Genomic DNA, 21904 nt, shown 5'->3' with positions numbered 1-21904 from the left:
GACAGCCATTTGAATTTCGCGCCCTTTTGAGCTGCGCGGCTGCAGCTCGCAGCGCTTCACTTTCCCTGTAGCTTGCTAACCGAGCGGCTACAGACGCTCTTCCTTTCGCTTTTGCTGACCGAGCTCTCCGGCGGCGCGGCTGCGGCTCAGCAATTGAGTGACTTCAGCTGTTGCGGATTGCCTCTGGTAGCCATCCCACCCTCGTCGCCAGTGTTGTAGATTGAGCAATGAGAGGCTAGACCAGGGCATGGATGCAACAAGACTTTATTAAAGAAATAAAGGACTGAACGTGTTAGCCTTGCCTGGAGCAGGCTCACAGCGAACAGCGGCTGACCGAACCCTGCAGCTGGCTTTTATAGCCGGCCGTCGAGGGAAGCCAGCCAATGAGGGGCAGCAAACGCCCCCGCAGCATGAACGGACCTGGGTGGGGACTTTGGCAAGATCCAGGGACATAACAGCTTCCAGCTCCACTAGCTGCTGGTGGGCCACAACACATATGATGATTTAGGTAGAAATAGCATAGCTTGTTTTCAGTAATGATGCCCTATCTCACAAATCTTGGGTGGCAACTACTGTAAATCAGCTAGTTACCATTAGCAGAAATTGCCCCATGGTCATCTGACACAGGAGCCAAATAATAAAGCTGTTAACTTTGTCTCCATATTTACCCAAGCAACACTATCTCAGTGCACTTTGGGGAAAAAAACAACACTCCTCAGTTTGAACAGCTTCAATTAAAGGAGAAAGAAGGAAGTAGGCAAACTTCCCCCAACTTTGGGAAAACCCACAGGGATTTCTCTTGCAGTACCGCTCTCCACAAAGAACAAGAAAATGGGAAATAGCAGGAAAGGGAATAAGCAATTGTGAAATTGGTGACATTTACAGCATACAGAGGAGAAGCTAACATTTGTATTCGTAGTTTTTTTTAAAGATCCCAAGTGAGTCCAAATATGTGGTCTTTAAAAACCGTGAATTTAAACCAACCGAAATAATATAACAAGGTTGTTCATCTTCAAATACAGAAGTACTCTACTCAGGTGACACAAAAAGGGGAGCCATATAAATCCTGAGTTTGTATGGCATCCCCGAGGAGTGTATTAGGGGCTTATCTGAATCTGATTACTTCAGAAAACAGAAGAAACAAAATTCCAAACTGAAAGGAAATATATGTGAGCACTTAATTAGATAAATATTGAATCGGCGAGTTAGGGCAACTCTAACCTGGAGTTGAATATCCTGGCTAAGTCTGTGAGTCTCAGCATGGTGAACTTCCTTCAGACAATCTTCCTCTTCCTGTAGTTGTTGCTGGAGCCTAGTGGTCTCCTCCATCTGCTTCTCCAGCAGTGCAGCCTTCCTTTTTTCTCCTTCATTGTGCAAATAATCTGTGTTGGCTTGATCAAGGAGAAGGAAAAAAAAGAAGAATTACATAGAAGTGGCTTTCTTTTCCCTTTCCTTATCTTGCTTGTTATGCTATTATTATTCTCCAACATTGTTATAAAAGCCCAATTAGTTATCTAAAAGTGTTTCTGGGAAGAGATACTACATGCTCTATAAATACAGGTAGTGCTCCATTTGATCACAATTTAGCCCCTGTTGCTACATAAGACATGTATCAAGTAAGCTTTGTCCCATTTTAAAATCTTTCTTGCCACAATTGTTAAGTGAGTCACTGCAGTTGTTAAGTTAGTAAAACAGTTGTTTAAATGAATCTAGCTTCCTCACAGATTTTGCTTGTCAGAAAGTCTCAAAAAGGAATCACATGACCTTCGGACACTGCAACGGTCATAAATGATATGTCAGTTGCCAGTCTGAATTTTGATCATGTGACCATGGAGACATCACAATAGTCATACGTGTGAAAAAACGGTTATACGTCATTCCTTTCAGTGTCATTGTAACTTTGAATGGTCATTAAATGCACTGTTGTATATGTCGAGGACTACCTGTACAGAAAAACAGGAATTTCTGAAGAAGCTTCTGGGATATCTGACATTGCTAGCAAGACGGCTCTTTCAGTCACACTGTCAACTAAAAAGATACTCCTTTGATCTTTTTAGCTACCAGAAAAAGGGAATGGGAGAAAACAAGGCATTCTTGAAATGCCTAGATAATCAACTCAGCAGCCCAAAGCTGTTGGAGCATAAGAAAGTTATTGGAGATCATGATGGATGACTCTTGGAGACTGATGTGTCCTATTGGAGAAGTCATATCAGGGTAGGGGGTGGGGGGGAGACACCAGGGTCAAGTGGGAAATGTATGATGTGATTTAGTATCGGCTGCACACAGCCACACGCCAACATGGCAGCCTCTAATAAACCAATTTTCTTTTTCTGAGATGCGGCTAGAGACTTTTGCTTTGAATGAGGGGGATTTGTTGGAGCCCTGACATACACACAATGTCTAAGGTCCCTCTAGAAGAGCCTGTGATAAGCATCAGATATAAACTGGAAGTAACAAATGTTCATTTCTGTACACCATGATTTGCTTAAACAAACTACTCTCTCATACCATTTGCAATCAGTGACAGCTAGGAATCTTGGTCTGTCATGAGTTTAATGAGGGCTTATGAATGTTACTTGCAGTACAGAATATAGGAAGAGGGTTACATAAATTTGGATTCCCATGCATCTTTGTCAGGGATTAAAACTTCCTAAATAATATGCAGAGGGAATATGCAAAGAATGAGCTGTGGGTATCAATAGGTCTTTGATCAAACCAACTGATGCCCTTCAATATAGAATTCTGTTATGAACAGTACCACTTCTGACCTAAAACCTGGAAAGGAGATTCTTTAAAATCCCAGTTGAACCCAATTAAGATTTATAAATGAAAACAAAATATGTTCACTGCAGTCTTTTTATTATTCACCACTGGATAAGGAACCTGGATGAGCTGTAATAAGGGCAAAATTCTTGTTCATTTAAACAACTGGAATTTGGTATTGCTTTTTTGTTGGGAAAGCCATAGAAATTTGTTTATTTAGACAAAAAAATTGGTGTAGTATAACGTGTTAAGTCACATGCACTTTCATTTACTAACACTATGAACTAGTGAAAAATACCTGTTTATATTGCAATTATAAACATTCATAGTCCATGAGAGCAACAACATCGTGTAGATATATACACGATAGCTCAAGCACTAGAAAGAAATATTCAATATAATTCTATTACATGCTTCAGCTGATGGGAATACATTTGTCAGCAGAATGCAGAAGAATCTGTTTTCTCCTATCCAAACACTCTTTTATGTACCCACAAAAATCTACTCTGGATGGGTGGGGGAAGACCACTCCTCCCAAGTAGATTTGTGATCCTGAATGCTTAAAGCCTTGGCTTGTATTTTTTTTTTAAATGGCAGTGTATTGCATGCAGACTGATGTTCCCTGTGTGTAGATGTGCAACATTGAGTAATGGAGTTCAGTGTTTTCCTCAACTCCTCTCCAAGATAGCTGTAAGAACTCTGTTAGGTTTTTACAATAATAACTTTAGAGCAAAAACCTTTGGGAACAAAAACAAACCTCAATGAAGTTGATTACAATAGCCTCTGAGTACTGCACACTTGATGGAACACTCAAGGATTAGTACATGGAGCTAAATAAGGCAAGAGAGGCATAAAACTCACTCCAGAATCTAATATTATTTAACTGTACCAACATGTTCTGCAATGATTCTCTGAGCATTTCTTTGAATCCCTCCCAATTTTTTAATCCATGTTGGAAGCTTAATTCTCCCAAAGTTTGCTTATTTCCCTCAATGATTGATTGGGTTGGAATTATCTAGGGGATTTTTACCCAGCCTCTCTGCCAAAGCTTTTGAACATTGAGAAGTTTTACCCTTACTTTAAGTGATGGAATTAAAGTCAATAATTAAACCTATCTATGACAAGAAATCAGAATAGGTTGCTATCATGATCTCACATACACAATCCTGGATTAATATCCTACCCGTTTGAACTCTCATGAAATCACTTTCTCAAACCGAAAACATGCCAAAATCAAATTTAGGATACACATGAGATCACAGTTAGTCCCCAACTTACGACAGCCCAAAATTTATGTTGCTAAGTGAGAAATGTGTTAAGTGAGTTTTAACCCATTTTATGACTTTTCTTGTCAAATTTGTTAAGTGAATCACTACAGTTGTAAAATTAGAAACACCATTGTTAAGTGGCTCTGGTTTCCCCATTTACTTTGCTTGACAGAAGGTCGCAAAAGATGGTCGCATGGTCCTGGGACACTGCAGCCGTCATAAATATGAACCAATTGCCAAGCATCCAAATGTAAGTCACATGACTGTGCTGCAACAGTCATAAGTGTGAAAAATGATCATAAGCCACTTTTTTCAGTGCTGTTGTAACTTTGAACAGTCACTAAATAAACTGTTGTAAGTTGAGGACTACCTGTATTTTTAAGGATACCCTGCTGCTGTTACGAATGCTTTGTTACCTTCAGACAGGTGCACCAGTCATTGTTGGTACTTTATGGTTACGTTATATATAGCATGCTACAGCAGAGGCTGTATTAGGCTATGTCCCACTCTGTAAGAAGAGGGTTAATATATGTCAATCCCCTATGCATGCATCATTTTCTGGATCACAACAGATCAGATGTACACTCAGCTTGCTATAGATGGAATCCATCTGCAAGCTCCAGATCCACATTTCTGTGTCCATATTAGGACAAAGTCTTTCTTAGGTCACCATCAAGTTCACGAAAATATACAAGCTATCTCTCAGCTTCTGCGAATGCCTTTTGCAAACCTGGGGTATCTAGTTTGCAGAGCTATTTATATGCAAAAATTTTCACACAGCACTCGTTGTAAGGCAGGCAATTCCATGCCAGATATTTGTTCAGAATTTAAGGTTAGAATTCAATTTCTTTGAACCTGTGAATTATAAGTGCAATGAAAGCAACACTGGAGCAAAGTGGGAAAGGAAACAGTCAAAGCCTCCATTGCACAGCTTGATGCACAAAATAAAGACTAAATAGTTATCTATGGTTTTCTCAACAACTGGAAGAGCTTAAGTTAGGAAGTTTGGGGTTAACATCAGTGGTGGTATTCTACCAGTTCAGCCTGGTTCTGCAGAGCCGGTAGCAGCGATGAGCAGTGCAGACCGAACCGCTTCTCTCCACCGCTCCGCTGTTGGGCCCTCCTGCCCACTCAAGCTTCCATACTCACCTTTATCCTCTGAATTTGAAGCGCAACTGCTTTGCGCAGCACAGAAGAGTACCGCACAGCAGCTGCTGAAGCAACTGGGATCGTGCAGGCTTGCAGGAGGTGAGTTGGAACACCTCTGCGCCTGCACAAAGTGTATGTTTGGCATGCGCATGCACTCAAAGCGTGTGCACATGCGCAAAGTGTGCCCACCAAACCGGTGGTAAAAATATGTGAATCCCACCACTGGTTAACATGTTGCTAGGTCTCAAAAACCTATATTTTAAAAAATAACTACTTGTTTGCAGAAATGTGAGTTCATGACTATTCAGGAACATCAAGGAGAAGCTGATTGCCAAGTTGGGCATATTACTTAATGGCATTACTTGGTTCTACTCAAATATATTTTTATGATGCTGGACACCACATTGTTCACATGTAGCAAACAACCAAAGGCTCCCAAATTACCTTTATTTACTGTTACGGGCTCCTACTGACACAGAGGGAGATGTTTTATTATGATTGCAATTCCCAGATGCTGTGTCAAGAACCACCAATGGCTTTGTGAATCTTTCCATAATGGATGAGGGTACAAGGGTGCAGAGCAATGGGCTACCTACAATATGTGGAGCAAATGTGGTTTGAACAAAATTTATTTGATAAAATATCTTAGAAGTGAATGCTTTATGTCCATCAGGTATCAACCAAACCAGTCATTAAATCTATCACAATGGCCTTTAAACTGGGGGTAAGGTGCATCATAGAGCAACAATTTTTGACCCAAGGTACATCAAATGGGCTAACTCACAGAATGCACCCAAAATCCAGGACCCATGACTCCCAAGGGAATGATATGTGGGAAAGTTGTGGCTGCTACAGCGTGATCTTCATTTTTCAAAGTTCCATGATGATTTTCCAGCCAGTATCACAATCTCTTGCTTCCTCCCCCATCCCACAGCAGCCACTTACCAGCAGGCAGGAAAGCAAGGGAACGGAAAGGAAAGGAAGGGAGATTTCTGATGCTCCCTCCCAGATTCCCACAAGGGAACTCAATAAGGAAGCTGGCAGGAAATATGAAGTCGTACTCACTCCCACTGGTTTGTGTGTGTGTGTGTGTGCGCTTGCCTGCTCTTGGTCATTCTGTTTCTCTTTTTGGATAAGAACATATGACCCAACAGGGCACTGGTTGGTTGTGTAGTATTCCCTAAATCCCTTCCGAAACAAGACAGTATGCCTATATTTCTTGATATACAGTAAAAGAGAATTGACAAGTCTCATGATGAGAGATGATAGGAGAATCCTTGGTATCTCATTAAATATTTATGCATAATAGCTTCAGTTCTACCACTCACAACCCCCTATTTGTGAAGAAGGTTCATTCAAGACAAAACATGTTTAGGGAGGAAGAGTTGATAGTCTCTTTTCACCACTTTTATTCTGCAACTCCTCCATACTGAATTGAGGCTCCAATAAGGCTTTCATGAGAGGGAGCATGAGGAAAAGCCAAGATATAGGCTCAATGCCATCTCCAATCTTCTACTTTTTAGCATGGAAGAAGGTTATTTGAGGGAATAATATACTTGAAGGCCTGGATATTTGGAGATCATAATAAGCTGGTTTAAAAAAGCCCAGTTTATTCCATACGTTGCATGAATAGCTATGCTTGATCATATCCTGTGCAATATATACATATACAGTGTATATCAGGAACTCAAAGTAAGTAAGAATTTATAGGACCACAGTAACATTTTTCTTCCAACCACACAGCTGCACAGTGCCTTGTTGACCTATTAGGCACTAATTACATTTTAAAATTCTCCATTCCATTTCGGGCAGAGAAATTGGGTGGACAACCAGTGCCCTGTTGGGTCATATGTTCTTATCCAATCTCCAAATTTCTCTAAGGAAGAGTGTTCCAATAATTACTAGAAGGCAGAACTCCTGTTAGCACTCAAATAATATAAAAAAAAAACCCATGGTGGTGCAGTGGTTAGAATGTAGTACTGAGGCTAACTCATTGTTCACTGTCAGGAGTTGGATCCTGATGGGCTTAAGGTTGACTCAGCCTTCCATCCTTTCGAGGTTGGTAAAATGAGGACCCAGATTGTTGGGGGAAATAGGCTGACTACATAAACTGCTTAGAGAGGGCTGTAAAGCACTGTGAAGCAGTATATAAGTCGAAGTGCTATTGTTATCACGACTGAAAAAGCCCACAGAAATTTCCCTTTTGATACTTTTCCTTAAGATTTAATTGAAGTGTGGGAAGCCACGGAAATAGCAGTTCATTGGAGAGAAGATCGGATGAACTCATAATGTCCATCCATTCCTATGCTTGTTTTCGAGTTGCCATACATATCTTTAGCTACATTATAACTGGATAAATACAACAATGTGACACTCATATTCTCCTTAACAATTTTACCAAAATCCTCTTCTCCTTTGAGAACAATTTTTCTTTCATCAAATTGAATGAGTTAGGAGGGGAAGAACAGTAAGTTCTTTGCTCAACAGCTATACCCATTAACAGTAGGCTTCCATATTACTCCACCCAAATTCATCTCCAAAAATAATAAGAACTTTCTATGTGTAGCCACTAGTTCTAGAAAAACAAAAGTATCCTTCAGTGATTTTTCAAATGGAAGAGCATCAAATTAATTCATAACTGTCCGTACCTTCAGTCTTCAGTGCAATCAATTCACAGGAAACTTGTCCGCTGTTATACTGAGTTTTTATTTCTTTCTGTATAAAAGACACAAAGAGAAGAATAACTTACTGTATGGAGGAGGAGAGGAGAAAATAATCAAATCATTTTGGTGATGCTGGCGGCATGGGATATTCTCTGAATCGTTCTAACAGCAAATTATTCAATGGTGGCAGAGTTCATAGTTCTTCAGATTGACCATCAGTTCCTGTTTCATTTAAGTACCCTCCTTATTTACCATCTTGTGAAATCAATTATATCCTCTGTGCTAGTATCACTGCTACCAGAGGTTATAATGTGTGTGTGTTAGAGGCAGAAAGGACTGGTCCACTGGACTGTTGCTAAAGGTTAAGATTTGTCCGCCACGTACAAATACATTATTGGTACACACCTAGCCCATCATTTTGGAAAAATAGCGGCTCCATTTTGCCGCTTTTGAGGCAAAGGTCATGGAATCTAGGCAGAATTTATTCCGTTTATTTATAAAACATTCTATTGTTCATGGTAGAGAACCCATTTCCTGGCAGGAAATGCCAGACTTTCCCCATAAAGAAACAGCATATCCTTGGAATTTCCCTACAGATAGATCACAAGCAAAGTTCACCTGTAGATTTATCATAAGTGAAATAAATTGGGCTTAACTTGCTCAGTCTTTCTTAAAGATGAAGGCATCTATCGTCTGTTTCTTATTACCAAACCTAAAGACTTCTAACTCACTGGTAAACAGCTTGTCAAAGATTCCACATTCAGTATCTGGCATCTCCTGGTAAGGCTTGGGAAGACATCCTGCCAATCAGTTTTGACTATATACTTAGGCTGAAAATAGCTGAGATGTAGCATGGTCTGAATCAGGACTGTAAGAAATTGTCTACTGCTATGTACATCTTTGCCATGAGTTAAATTAATGCTCCCTTTAATTGTGACAGACTGAAGCATCACACAGCATCTCATAGCTGTGACATGGCATTGGATATCCTTAGTTTTCACTCATCAGCTATCATTTCAACCATGCGTTTTATGTTATACTATCAAGGTAAATCTATATTGTTTCTCCAAGATGCAAATATAGTGTTTAAAATGTTTTTTAAAAACCAGACTATTCACACATGAAACAAAAAGTAGTGTCTGCATCAGGTAGAAGCAGATTACAACAATAGATCTCATTCTGCCTTTAACTGTATCTGTTCACTTTGTACATATATCTGAGTTGTTTTTCTCCATATTGCCTATGCTTCATCATGTCTCAGATGCTATGAAAAACCCACAACTTTATTAACGTATTGTCAGAGGCCAAGAGAACGGCACACAGAAGGAGATTTGTGATAATACTAGACTACTGCAATGCGCTCTACATGGAGCTGCCTCTGAAGACCATTCAGAAGCTTCAACTAGTGCAGAATGGAGCAAGTAGTGGTCTCAGTGGGACCCCATCTATTTATCTATTTATTAGATTTTGAATCCCATTTTTATAAGTAACTCAAGGTGGAAAACATATGTCATCTTCTTTCCTCATCCTGTTTTCCTACAACATCAATCCTGTGAGGTGAGTTGGGCTGAGAGAAGGTGACTGACCTTAAATCATCCAGTCAGCTTTCAGGCCTAAGGCTCAAGAGGCATGTTTCACCTTGAGGACCTTTCTTGTTTTGGATATTGGGATGACCTGATCTGATTCTGGACCTGGGCCTGGAGCCCCTGAGTGGGTAAAGGATGCTGTGTTGTGGCTGTGCTAGTGACTGTTGATTGTGATATCTTCCTCAGCTGCTGTTTTTTTTTTAATTTTTGTATTTATGGTTGGAATTGTTAAGATATTTGAAGATTGCTTGCTGCCCAGAGTCATTTAATGAGATGGGAGGCCATATAAATTGAAGAAATGAAGAAATAAACATTGCAATAGTACTGTACAAAAATAGAAAAAAATAGGAAGGAAGGAAGGAAGGAAGGAAGGAAGGAAGGAAGGAAGGAAGGAAGGAAAGAAGGAGAAAGAGAGAGGGTGGAAGGGGGGAGAGAGACAGAGGGGGAGAGAGAGAGAGACAGAGACAGACAGAGAGAGAGAGAGAGAGAGAGAGAGAGAAAGAAAGAAAGAAAGAAAGAAAGAAAGAAAGAAAGAAAGAAAGAAAGAAAGAAAAAAAAAAAAAAAGGCCACTGTCACTAAATCATTTAAGAATCAAAGCCAGACTCTTTTAATGGCAATTGCAATCAAACAAACTTTTGTTACATTTCTGAGAAATTTCTGTGGAAAAATTTGCAAGGAAAAAACAAATAATTTCCCTTTCAGACCAGCCTACATAGTAAGCAGTGAGGTTATGAGCTCAGCACACCAAGTAAGATACAGGTAGTCCTCAACTTACAACTGGTCACTCAGCAACCGTTCAAACATATGGTGGACCTATGTGGGGTCTACTTGCAGTTTGGATTCAAACTATCAACACTTGGGCCCTCTCAGGACGACGTCACCAAAGTCAGCAACCGTTTGATCATTCCGTGGCCATGTGACCATGTTGTACAATGGTTCTGCTGAAAACGGGCATTTATTTCCAGTTTTCGGCAAAACCACACCCATAGCATGCCATTGTTTGTTCAACTACTGTGGCATTTGCTTAACAACCACATTGGCCACTTTATGACCATGGCATTCATTTAATGTTGTTGCAAAAAGGTCATAAACCTTTTACGATTGTCATGATTTATAAGGACTACTTGACAAAGATTACCTGTTTATTGACACATGGTTTATTGCAATATTTCTCAACCTCAGCCACTCTGCTGGTTGGGGAATTCTGGGAGTTGAAATCCGCCAGTCTTAAAATCACTGAGGTTGAGAAATATTGGTCTACCAACTCAATTACAGAGTTGGAATAGACGCAGAAACATTCTGAATAACAGATGTGATTAAATGGGCTATGATGAATTTGAATCATTGTATTTCCTAGTCTGGGGTCTCATTGTGAAACCTAGTGTGTTAAAAAAAATGAAAAAGATCCCTGCAGATCTGAAAACACACAAACATGGATTGTAACACCCACCCTCGCATTCTCTTTAGAGGACTATGAAATATATTCAGCTTCCATCTTCACTTTATTTTGCATTCTGCTTTCTATCCTTGCAGCTGGCTCCATCCTTTACCTTAGCTGAGCTGAGCTGAGAAACATGGGGCCCCTGAACTCCCTTAAGGAGTGTCTGGGAAGGAGCAGCTGGAAAATATGAAGGAGGCTTAAGAAACTGACAAACAAGGCATAAGAGTTTGGCATCCCACTCCACTGAACCGGGGTGCAACGCACACTTTCCAATAGTTGTGCCAGACGCCTCCCCTTAGCCCAAGCTTCACATCACATATGCCCATAATTCTCCTGGAGGAGCTGGATGTCCAATCACAATACACATCTGCACAACCTGGTGAAGCTGAGCTAGTAACTCAACAATAATTTGCTGCTTTTTATAGCCAGCTCTGGAGGTTAAAATCAGGGTGCAGCGTGAGTGCACTGTCCTTCCAGAAGACAATAAATTATCACTGGTTACTAGACAGATGCTAATAATTCCTCCAAATATCTGGCACTCACCCATATTCAGCAGAGGCTGCAGTTCAAGCAGTGATATCATCAGTTCAGGAATGCTTTGTTACAGCATCCACGTTTTTTACCATCTCCTTAAGCTTGGCTACTGTCAGAGTTTCCATCTCAGCCTGGTTTTAAATAAGGATGTCTATAAGGACTTAAGATCTTGATTTTTTTTATTTTTTTTTGGTGTTAAGACTTGGCGCTGCATCCATTTTGCAACCAGCTTTTGTTGCCCAGGAAAGGAGGAACATTTGTATAAAACACTTTTAAGAAGTTGCCACTTAGGAAAGACTTAATTTGAAACATAATGGGAGGGTGGGGGGCACAGGTGGTATTCAGCAGGTTCTGACCAGTTCTAGAGAACGGGTAGCAGAAATTTTGAATAGTTCAGAGAACCGGCAAATACCACCTCTGACTGGCCCCCGTCTCCATCTATTCTCTGCCTCCCGAGTCCCAGCTGATCAGCTGAGTCTTCTTTTGTTGCCCTGCACAGGAGAACGGAGCTGGAAAGCAGGTTAGTGGAGTGGGGTGGGGTGGGAATGGAGATTTTACAGTGTCCTTCCCCTGCCACGCCCACTAAGCCAAGCCACGCCACACCCACATAACCGGTAGTAAAAAAATTTGAATCCCACCACTGATGCAGGGGGGGTCACAGACAAAGCTGGGTACTGTTTATTCTGTACCTGACAAAATTGCCTTACTTTTAGAGTGGCAATTCCTAAAGCCTCTTTCTCTACCAGGTTTTTTCTTTGCGCACCACTGTGCAGTCAGGAGGATACAAGGCAAATTGAAACACAGACTTATTTTACAGAGAGTCCTCAACTTAGGATGGTAATTAAGCCCAAAATGTCCATTGCTGAGAGACTTTTTTGGCCCCATTTTATGTATGACCTTTCCTGCCAAAAGTGAATCACTTCAGGTGTTAAGTTTTAGTAACCCGGTTGTTAAGTGGATCTGGCTTTCCCATTGATGTTGCCTGTCAGAAGGTCACAAAGGGGGATCACATGACCCCAGGACACTGCAACCGTCATAGGAACATGCCAGTTGCCAAGTGTCCAAATTTTGATCATGTGACCATGGGGATGCTGCAGTGGTCGTAAGTGTGAAAAACTATAATAAAATCACTTCCCATCCACCCGCAGTGCCATTGTAACTTGAATGGTCACAAAAACAAATGGGTGTAAGTCAAGGACTGCCTGCATTATGTTTGATGTATTCTGATATCAAAGGGTACAATCTAACTTGGGGCGGGGCAATGAAATGACATTATTTCAGTACAGGTAGTCCTGACTAGTTCAAAGTCACAACAGCAAATGTGACTTATGACTGTTTTTCACAGTTACGACCTTTGCAGCCTCCCCATGACCGTGTGATGAAACTTCAGATGCTTGGCGACTGGCTCATATTTATAATTGTTCCAGCCTCCCAAGGTAATGTGATCCCCTTTTGTGACCTCCGGATAAACAAAGTCAATGAGGGAAGCCAGATTCACTTAACAACCGAATTACTAACTTATCAGCTGCAGTGATTCACTTAACAACTCTGGCAAGAAAGGTTGTAAAATGGAGCAAAACTCACTTAACAAAATCTCACTTAACGGAAATTTTGCAGTCAATTGTTATTTGACAGATGTCAAATAACTTTGCTAAGCCAATTGTGTGTCTTTTATGCTTTACATAACACATAACTTCTATTTAACCTTCTGCAATCAATGGCAGTACTTCTTAGACCTATGGCTGGTTAAAGCACAATCAAATTTAACCAAGGGGCCTGGACAATTTTTCATTTTTTTTTTCATGTTTTTATTGCAGTTTTCAAAAATACAGATCTCACTTATATTTGTAACAACATTTTGGCATCGACAAATACATATATCCTATATACATTATTATATAGATACCTACATTAATACTCTATTAAGGTCTCTTGCTTAATTTACTGTAATCCTTCTTCCTAATCTTTATATCTGTATTGTAACCACTCATACCATTTGTCCCATATTAAATAATATTCAGAATCCTCCTTGTCTTTCATTTCTAATGTGAGCTTGTCCATTTTGGCTCAATCCAATATTTTTTGTATAACTAAGGGGATATGAGCTCCTTTCCATAATGGTGCAAAAGCTATTCTGGCTGACATTTTTTCATGTTTTATGTGCTTTTCTGCCAATTTAAAGATGGGCCGAATGCATGAAAGGAAATGACCTAAGTGTCACGACAATATTTAACAGACTACAAAAAGATGGAGCTGTAGGTCCAATCTAAACATCTGAGCTTGACCATGAGATCACACTTGGCAGAGAACTACAACATAACCATCTCTTAGATATCTCTATACATTGCGGATTGAATATTTCTGAACACGAGTCTCACTCATCCTTCCTCCAGATGTATCTGAAGCCATCATTCACATCATTTCCACCCCCCACATTGGCTGGCTGAGACTTTCAGGAATCGTGTCTGGAGACAGCTAAAGTTGAGAAAAATCAAATTATTTCATTCACCTGTTATGTTTACAGCCACACACATGCTGTTTTTAAGCGGTACTTGAATTAGATCTAAAATTTCTAATCTGTAGAATAGCCCTTGGCAATTAAAGCCATAAACAGGTATTTGGTCACTTGATCTTTTATATATTCATATCAGCTAATACTCAGCCACAACAGAATGGGCTTCATTCCATTCCACATTCTGTGTGCTAGAAACCTCTGAAGAACTGCATGTGTTCCTATGCGAGAAAACACAAACAAGAAGGGGATATGATAGCGCTCTTCATATCCTGAAATAATGTCACATAGAAGAAAGACAGGATCCAGTTTTTCTCATTCCAGACTGCAGGAGATGGTATAATACTGGCAATCAGAGGCAGAACATGATTGGGAGGAATGTTACTTTTCTATTTAGTCACTGAAAGGGGCGGGGGGGGGAGGGAGAGAAGAGAAGAGAATGCAGTTGCTCCCATTGGTCTTGAAGTGTGGAGACCACTTAAACGATAAGGTATTATCCCTGGAAAATTCCAGTGTAGAAATCTCTTGGCACAGCGCAGCTTTTACTGGTTTTATGCATTAGAAAAGTGCCAGACTGCAATTCCCATCATTCCAAACAAGTATAGTGGCTGTCATAGTTGGGGAGAGTCGTAATGGATTACATTCTGAAGCCAGATTAGTCGAGCGGTTAAGGCACTGGACTAGAAATCAGAAGACAGTGAGTTCTAGTCCTGCTTTAGGCATGAAAGTCAGGTGGGTGACCATGGGCCAGTCATTCTCTCTCCCTTCATCCTACTTCCCTGGTTTGTTGTTGTTGTGGGGAAAATACTGTAGAAGGAGGAAGGAATATTAGTTATGTTCACCACCTTTAGTTATTTATAAACATAATAAAAGTTAGATACAACAAACAAACAGATATTAAAAGCCACCATGCTGGGGACAAAATGGACTGTAGAGTACAATCAATCATTCAATAGTCTTCTATTCTAACAGAAATGCATTGACTAAGGTTGTTCTAGCAAGCTTGATTTACAGAAGAATTAGAATATGTATATTCTAAAAAAATATGTATTTATATTGTGGCTGTGGGTGGTTTTTGTTAAGTATACAGCATTTGATCTGTATACTATATATTCCAGGCTGTAGAACTACAAAACTTGTGATTTCCAAACAGCCTGATTGGAGACATCTTTGAAGTGTAGTCAAGTACTTCCTGTAATCAAGGCTGAGGGGATGGCTAGTATAGGAAGCCATTATTTCATTTTATTTGGTTATTTCAAATCATATTTAAATGTATATTTAAAATCACAATAATATGTATTCAGTTAAGAGGTACAGATGCTTAACAACCTAGTAAGATCACTCAGATCAATGCCAAATTTCATGCTGTTAGTGCAGCAGTGCCTTTGAAAAGCCACCATAGAGTCCCAGAAGACTGAGCCCATCTAGCCTCTCTGCCCCTGGGTCTTGGCTATTCCCCCATCCAAAAATCAATTGGTTTGAGATGGACAACTAGAAATTGAATAAACAAACAGGAATCCAGATAAGCACATCTCTGAGAAGAGAACCTCTCCCTCTGTAGTTGATAGGGGACCATAGATTAACATTTTCTAATTTCGTGTCCCCCACAACTGTGTTAGACTATAACTTCAACAACACTTGTCCAGCAACTCATTTATGCTTGGTATCGATTATAGGGCTTGTAGTCCAAGACATTTGGAAGCAAGCTAAAGACTGAGACTATTCTAAATCTTAAGACCCAGTAAATCATCTCAGATGCAATAAAGAAACTTTGTTAACTGGATTCGAAGAATGCAGGAAAAATTCCTTCAGGAATGTTTTGTTCCCACACATTTTGTCCAGTGTCTTTTCTTTTCTGGTCCTTTTCATTTCTGCCTGTTGCTCAGACTTCGGCTGCTTATGTTTCATAAAACTCTAGCTTGTTACAGGATTGTTCTCCAGTAGTGCAGGATATCTAATCTGGTTCTGGAATGAGGCCAGCCATCCCTCAGCCCTTCTCCCATCAGGGATCAGACTATAAACACACGTTGTCTCCCCCTGTGCCAGGCAGCTGAATTCCAACCCCTGATATAATGTAACACTACAATCCTCTGGGCAGCTTAGCCAGCATTCCTCTCGCTACAGATCCCCGTGGGCTTTTGGCTGTGGCACCAACACAATCATTTCCTTATCTTCTTGTCCTTTAAGAAACAAAAATAGATGACAGAGCCGACACCCTTGAAATGGCAGGGAAGCTGCTACATGGAATATTATGACAGCCCTACCCAAACAGCTGGTTCCTAGCTAGTTAGCTCACACACTCAAACCTTCTCTGTTTCAGTAGTCTGGTCTGATCATAATGTTACCCTATAAATCATGGTTTACAAACTACAATAGTTGGAATCACACAACACAATCAAAGCAAACCAAAGAAACAACATTCTGTGTTGGATACTACCAGCTGGCCATAATCTCAAAAGTTTCTAGCTCATGTTTATGAGTTTGGCTAACTTTGGTTTGCTGTGTAAACTACAGTTGTGTGGATTCACACTATAAACTTTGGCTCAGCCTGACCACTCTCTAAATCCCCAGCTCACCTGCCATTGCTAAACACTTTGGAAGCAGATCATACTATTGAAATGTGCCAAGTTGACACAGTTGGTTTACCTCAGAGGTCATGATTTACTAACCTGGGTCTTAGTGGATTCATGCAATGCACTAATCCCAAATAAACAAATTATTATGACTCAAGATGCTGTATAAAACAATACAATCCTGGCTTATTTAGTTGTGCCATGATTGAGATGGAAAACTGTGCCCTGTCTGCCACTTGAACAAGCCGTCTTTACTGGACAACTGTGGTGAGGGGCAAAGTATATTGTGATATCTTCATGCAAAGGACATGATTTAATGGACTTCTATCAGACATCAGGACATCATTTTACTATTTGTGCAGTGATATAATGGATATATGCTATCCTTTTGACATTGTGAGTTGCTGTGGATGCAATTGGTTGCAAGGGGACAAATGGTTAATTCCATAAATGTTGCCTGAATCTCTTTTAAAAGAAGATATTTTTTTAAAAAAAGTCTAACTGATAATAAAGATCATATATACAAGGACAAAGTAGACAATGCATGATAGAAAATAGCTATCACTAAATAAAATGTACTGAGCACGACAAAGATATATTTGTGTGAATAGCTTCATATAAACTTTTGAATAATTGATTTCGTCTCTGTCCTTCATCCAAAATACATTAAAATAGTTGAATAATAAAAGTTATAGACTCGGGCACCATTAAACTTAAATGGTATGCAATGGTAGTTGTTGGTTCCCAATGTGGTGCCAGGTTGGAAACGTTCTAGTCCAACCCTCTCCTGCCAAATAGGAGACCCTACACCATTTCTGACAGATGGCAGTCCAATCTCTTTTGAAAGCTTCCAGGGATGGAGCTCCCACAATTTCTGAAGGCAAGCTGTTCCATTGGTTGATTGTAATCTTACATGGAATATAATAGGGATAGACTATATATCCATTAATTTTTATGGGCTGTAGGATACCCTCGGCTTTGCAACGGTATTAAGGATTAAATGACAAAATCCCCAAACACTTATTTACCACTGTTTTTCCCTTTCACCAGACCAAAACATAAAATACATTTTGTTTCCAATCTTAATAATTTGGGGGCAAAGGATATACTTGATAAGGTATGACGTATTTTGTAAGGGATTTATGAGAAATTCTCACTCTATTTGTCATATGTAGAAGTAAGTGTAGTCCATCAATATCAATAATCTGAACTCATGGTATTTTCCAGTTCCTGTTCTTTCAAGGGAATCCTCAAATTCTGGACCTCTGCCTTTCACATGATGGTTTTAAAACATAAGAGTAATCTGGATGTAAGTTTCTCTCAGAGCTCTTCTGGGCTGGTACAGAACTGTTTTCACTGCATGCAGAAGATTAATGTATTATGCAACTGAGTTAAGCATATTTATTGAGAAGCAGATTTTTTTTTTTACAGGTGCACATTGCCAAAGAAAAGATGGAAAAAAGCATTCAGAGATGTCCCTTAGTAATTCAAAGCATGGATTCCAAACACAGAGAACAACAGGCCTGTCTTTTTAGATTTCTTTTTTCTCTGAGAAATGAGAAAAGCAGGTAAAAAGGCAAACATTGGGGTTTCTGAGCAGAATATGATTTTTTTTTTTTTAATATTCACTGCTACAGTGACTTTTCGCAAAGGCTTGCACCATCATTTTCACAAGGCCCAAGTTCAGTCAGGTGAAACACGGCCTCAAGTAGGAATTGTGTGTTCACCGTATGAATCAACCAACAATCGATCATTCAATCATATTTCTGCACATGGGCAAAGCATTTAGTTTCACCTATCAATAATTATGATAGATTGATGTGTGTGGTTGGATGATCAGGAATGTGGCACTTCATTTTAGAAATAAAGAGTTGCATCTTGCAAAACTCTTTCATCTCCACTGTGCAAGTAAGGTACAGAACAGAAAGTCTCACCAGCCTTTTGTTTGTTTGTTTTATTATGCCTGTTGAGTCAGTGTTGGTTCCTGGCAACGGTCTGAAATAGTTCCTGCCGTTTTCTTGGCAAGATTTCAGACGTGATTTGCCACTGTTATTTTCCTAGAGCTGAGGGAGAGTGACTGGCCCATAGTTACCCATTTGGCTTTATGCCTAAGGTAAGACTAGAACTCACAATCTCTGGATTCTTAGTCTGGTGACTTAACTCATGGGAGTCAAACTCACCGCATCACACTGCTGTCAAGTGACGTTTTGCAACATTTTTCCCATTCACGGAGCTGGGGTGGGCATGGCCTGTGCGTGGTGCATCTGACCTGCAGGCCGCCAGTTTGACACCCCTGACTTAACCTCCCTCCCTCCCTCTTTCTCCTGTCCTTATTTCTGAACACATTTATACTAAAGGGTAGTGAGTGGGTCAGAGCCAATGGCCCATTTGAAAGATGTACAGGTTGTCTTATGATCACAACGAAGCCTAATATTTCTGTTGCTAAGTGAAACATTTGCTAAGTGAGTTTTGCCCCATTTTATTATCTTTCTTGCCACTGCTGTTTAAGTCAATCACTGCAGTTGATTTACTTAGTAACCCGGTTGTTAAGTGAATCTGGCTTCTCCATCGGCTTTGCTTGTCAGAAGGTCGCAAAAGGTGATCCCATGATCTCTGGGCACTGCAACCATCATAAATACCTGCCAGTTGCCAAGCACCCGAAATTTGATCATGTGTCTCTGGGGATGCTACAATGGTTGTGTGGAAAAAAGTCATAAGTCACTTTTTTTCAGTGTAACTTCAAACAGTCACTAAATGAGCTGTTGTAAGTTGAGGACTACCAGTAGCGAAGAATCAGTCCAGGGGTGAAGGATTTACTGGAAAGGAAAGATGGATGTTTGGTAACTATTTATTGGTTTGATGAATAGGGTTTCATGATTATATGCATTTTTTTTATTTCATGAGTCCAGGGATGGGATTCAAATTTTTTTACTACCGGTTCTGTGGTCATGGCTTGATGGGCATGGCAAGGGAAGGTTACTGCAAAATCCCATTCTTTCCCCATGCCACTAACCTGCTTTCCAGCTCCGTTCTCCTGTGCAGGGCAACAAAAGAAGATTCAGGTGGTCAGCTGGGACTCGGGAGGCAGAGAATAGATGGTGGTGGGGCCAGTCAGAGGTGGTATTTGCTGGTTCTCTGAACTACTCAAAATTTCTGCTACTGGTTCTCCAGAACTGGTCAGAACCTGCTGAATACCACCTCTGCATTGGCCTCATGCTGTTTAGAATCAGAAGGTTAGATGGTATATCACATTTTTTTTCTCCCATTTAATTATGTCTGATTTTTAGAGACTGCCTGGACAAGTCCTGCAATGTTTTCAGAAGAGGTTTTCCACTGTCTCCTTCCTAGGGCTGAGAGAGCGTGAACTAGTCTGAAGTCATCAAACTGGCTTTGTGGCTTAGGCGGAACTAGAACTCACCGCCTCCCATTTTCTAGACTGAAGCCTTAACTACTACACAAATGGTTCACACTTGAGTTTAGCATGCATGGATCATTCAATGCTCAAAATGCGTCATTCTCAGTATAGTTCATTTTAACTAGCCCTGTAGTATGTCCCATAAATGCTGTATTTTGCTAAAGAATTTGATTAATAAAAGAAAAAGCTGCACAGACTTTTTTAAGTCTAACTTTATTCAAAACTTTTTATATAGATTGTATACAACGTTGCCCTGTTGCCTCATAAAAATTCAATTCAAAATAACTACTTCTATAAAAAGTTAGTACCTTGCCACTCCACCAAGCTGCTCTTGCTAGCATCTTGAAACTAAACAAATACATCCTGATCCCAAAATAAGCATGATGGAATTACAGGCATTGCTATTTGTCTGGATATGTGGTTGGAAGCATCATTTTAAATGCAAGATAATGACCTAGTAGAAACTTTCTTGTTTAAAACAAAGGAGAACGTTAGTGGAATTTGCACTGCCTTTCATACAATTTGAGATAGATTTTATTTTTATTTTTCCAGTTGAAAATTACATCCTGATATTGCTTCTTTTCCTAGACACCCACCAAATGCAAATTAGACTAAATCCCTTGCCTCTGGATACTAGATTCAGTATAGGGTGCACTGCCTCCTTGCATTACGTTAGCAGTCTATTTGGAAAATCTCGGATAAGTTTCTCAGTGGGGCATAAACCTCCACGCTGCTTATCCCGCTCGTTAAAATCCTGGTTCACTCATCACAACGGCAAAAGGCGAAGCCAAGGAAGCCTACGTTTTTAGCCCACTGTGAAGTTTGCCGGTTCTAGCTTAGCACTGAAGTCAGCTGCTGTGATTTGTAAATCCTGGTTTACAGAAGAGCCCCTTGGTGTGAATGTTAGCCAAGGTGCTTCTAAACCGTTTGTTTCCCTTCCCCTTACCATCCTTTACTGACTTAAAGGCGACTTAGTGGGAGGTTTATCTGGGAGGGGATGTGCGATCACGAGCAACGGACCCCTACGCGGGACCACAGATTTCCCTTGGGAGTAACGGGGGCTGCACCCTGGATTCCCACCCCGAGCCCCACAAGCGAGAAGCAACCATCCCTTGGACTGTAATGTGTCTCGGATCAACCGTCCTCTTCTCAAAGTTGACTTCGCCCTCGGCTGTTGCTACCTCCCCCTCCCTCCCTCGGAGGGCTCCCTTTGTTTGCTAGGGGCAAAAGGTCCGGTTCGACGCCCCAGCGTTCCTGCGGGACGTCGGTCTGCCACCTTTCGGGGTATCTGCCTGGTTTTTGGGGCGGCGGCGGCGAAGAGAAAGCTTGAATAGCCTCTGAATTAGTTCGCGCGCGCGCGCGCACACACACACACACACACACACTTGTCGCTGCTGCGGTCGCAAACTTCTGGGCTTTGTTGCTAAATAACGGCTTCCTTTCCCCCTTCCCGGAGCCTCCGATTCGCGAACTGATTGGAGTTCTCTGCACTAGAAAGTGTGTGTAAGAGTGTGTGTAAGACTGTGTGTGTGTGTGTGTGTGTGTGTGTGTGTGTGAGTTTGCAAGAAATCGGGGTGCGGGGTGGGGGGAGGAATTCCACAAGTCCCAATTCTTCTCCGGGGCTGGAGCCTCTACCAGGGCTGTCAAGAGAAACTACCAGGGTGCCAGCCCACCCCCGGCAGCCCCTAGTAACTTTTCCCGCCTCTGACCCGTGCGCTTTTACTTTTTATTTTTGGTTTTACCTTCCTTTTGGCTTCACAGCAGCCCGGTTTGCTCTCCTTGCAGCCCATTCCTCTTCGCTTATTCTGTGGCTGGGAGGGAAGGAGCCTTGCGGGGGTCAAGGGGTTAAGACCAAGGGCACCGGCGGCAGCGGCAATCCCCGCCGCCGCCGCCACCACCGCCGCCGCCGGCCAGCGAGGTCTCCATCTCGCTCGCTGCCTCCTCTAAGACCCTGTGAAACGGAACCTGAAAACAGCCCGTTTCAACTTCATGCTTAGGC

General features: G+C 41.0%; 1 protein-coding gene across 1 annotated transcript in view; it reads right to left on the bottom strand.

Annotated features, from left to right (window-relative positions):
* CCDC69 (coiled-coil domain containing 69) overlaps positions 1 to 21904 on the bottom strand; it is a 38753-nt gene extending 16849 nt beyond the window's left edge. The window contains exons 1-3 of the mRNA XM_087924264.1: positions 21648 to 21904; positions 7829 to 7895; positions 1222 to 1391 (exon numbers count right to left, since the gene is read on the bottom strand). Of these exons, the coding sequence (XP_087780390.1) occupies positions 1222 to 1391; positions 7829 to 7895; positions 21648 to 21695 (285 nt within the window). The 5' untranslated portion in view covers positions 21696 to 21904. The remainder of the gene's footprint in view (positions 1 to 1221; positions 1392 to 7828; positions 7896 to 21647) is intronic.

The sequence above is a fragment of the Pseudonaja textilis genome, chromosome 2 (assembly GCF_049901715.1).
Source record: "Pseudonaja textilis isolate UNSWEBS1 chromosome 2, rPseTex1.2, whole genome shotgun sequence".
Classification (NCBI taxonomy): Eukaryota; Metazoa; Chordata; class Lepidosauria; order Squamata; family Elapidae; genus Pseudonaja; species Pseudonaja textilis.
This window is presented reverse-complemented; position numbering and strand designations above follow the sequence as displayed.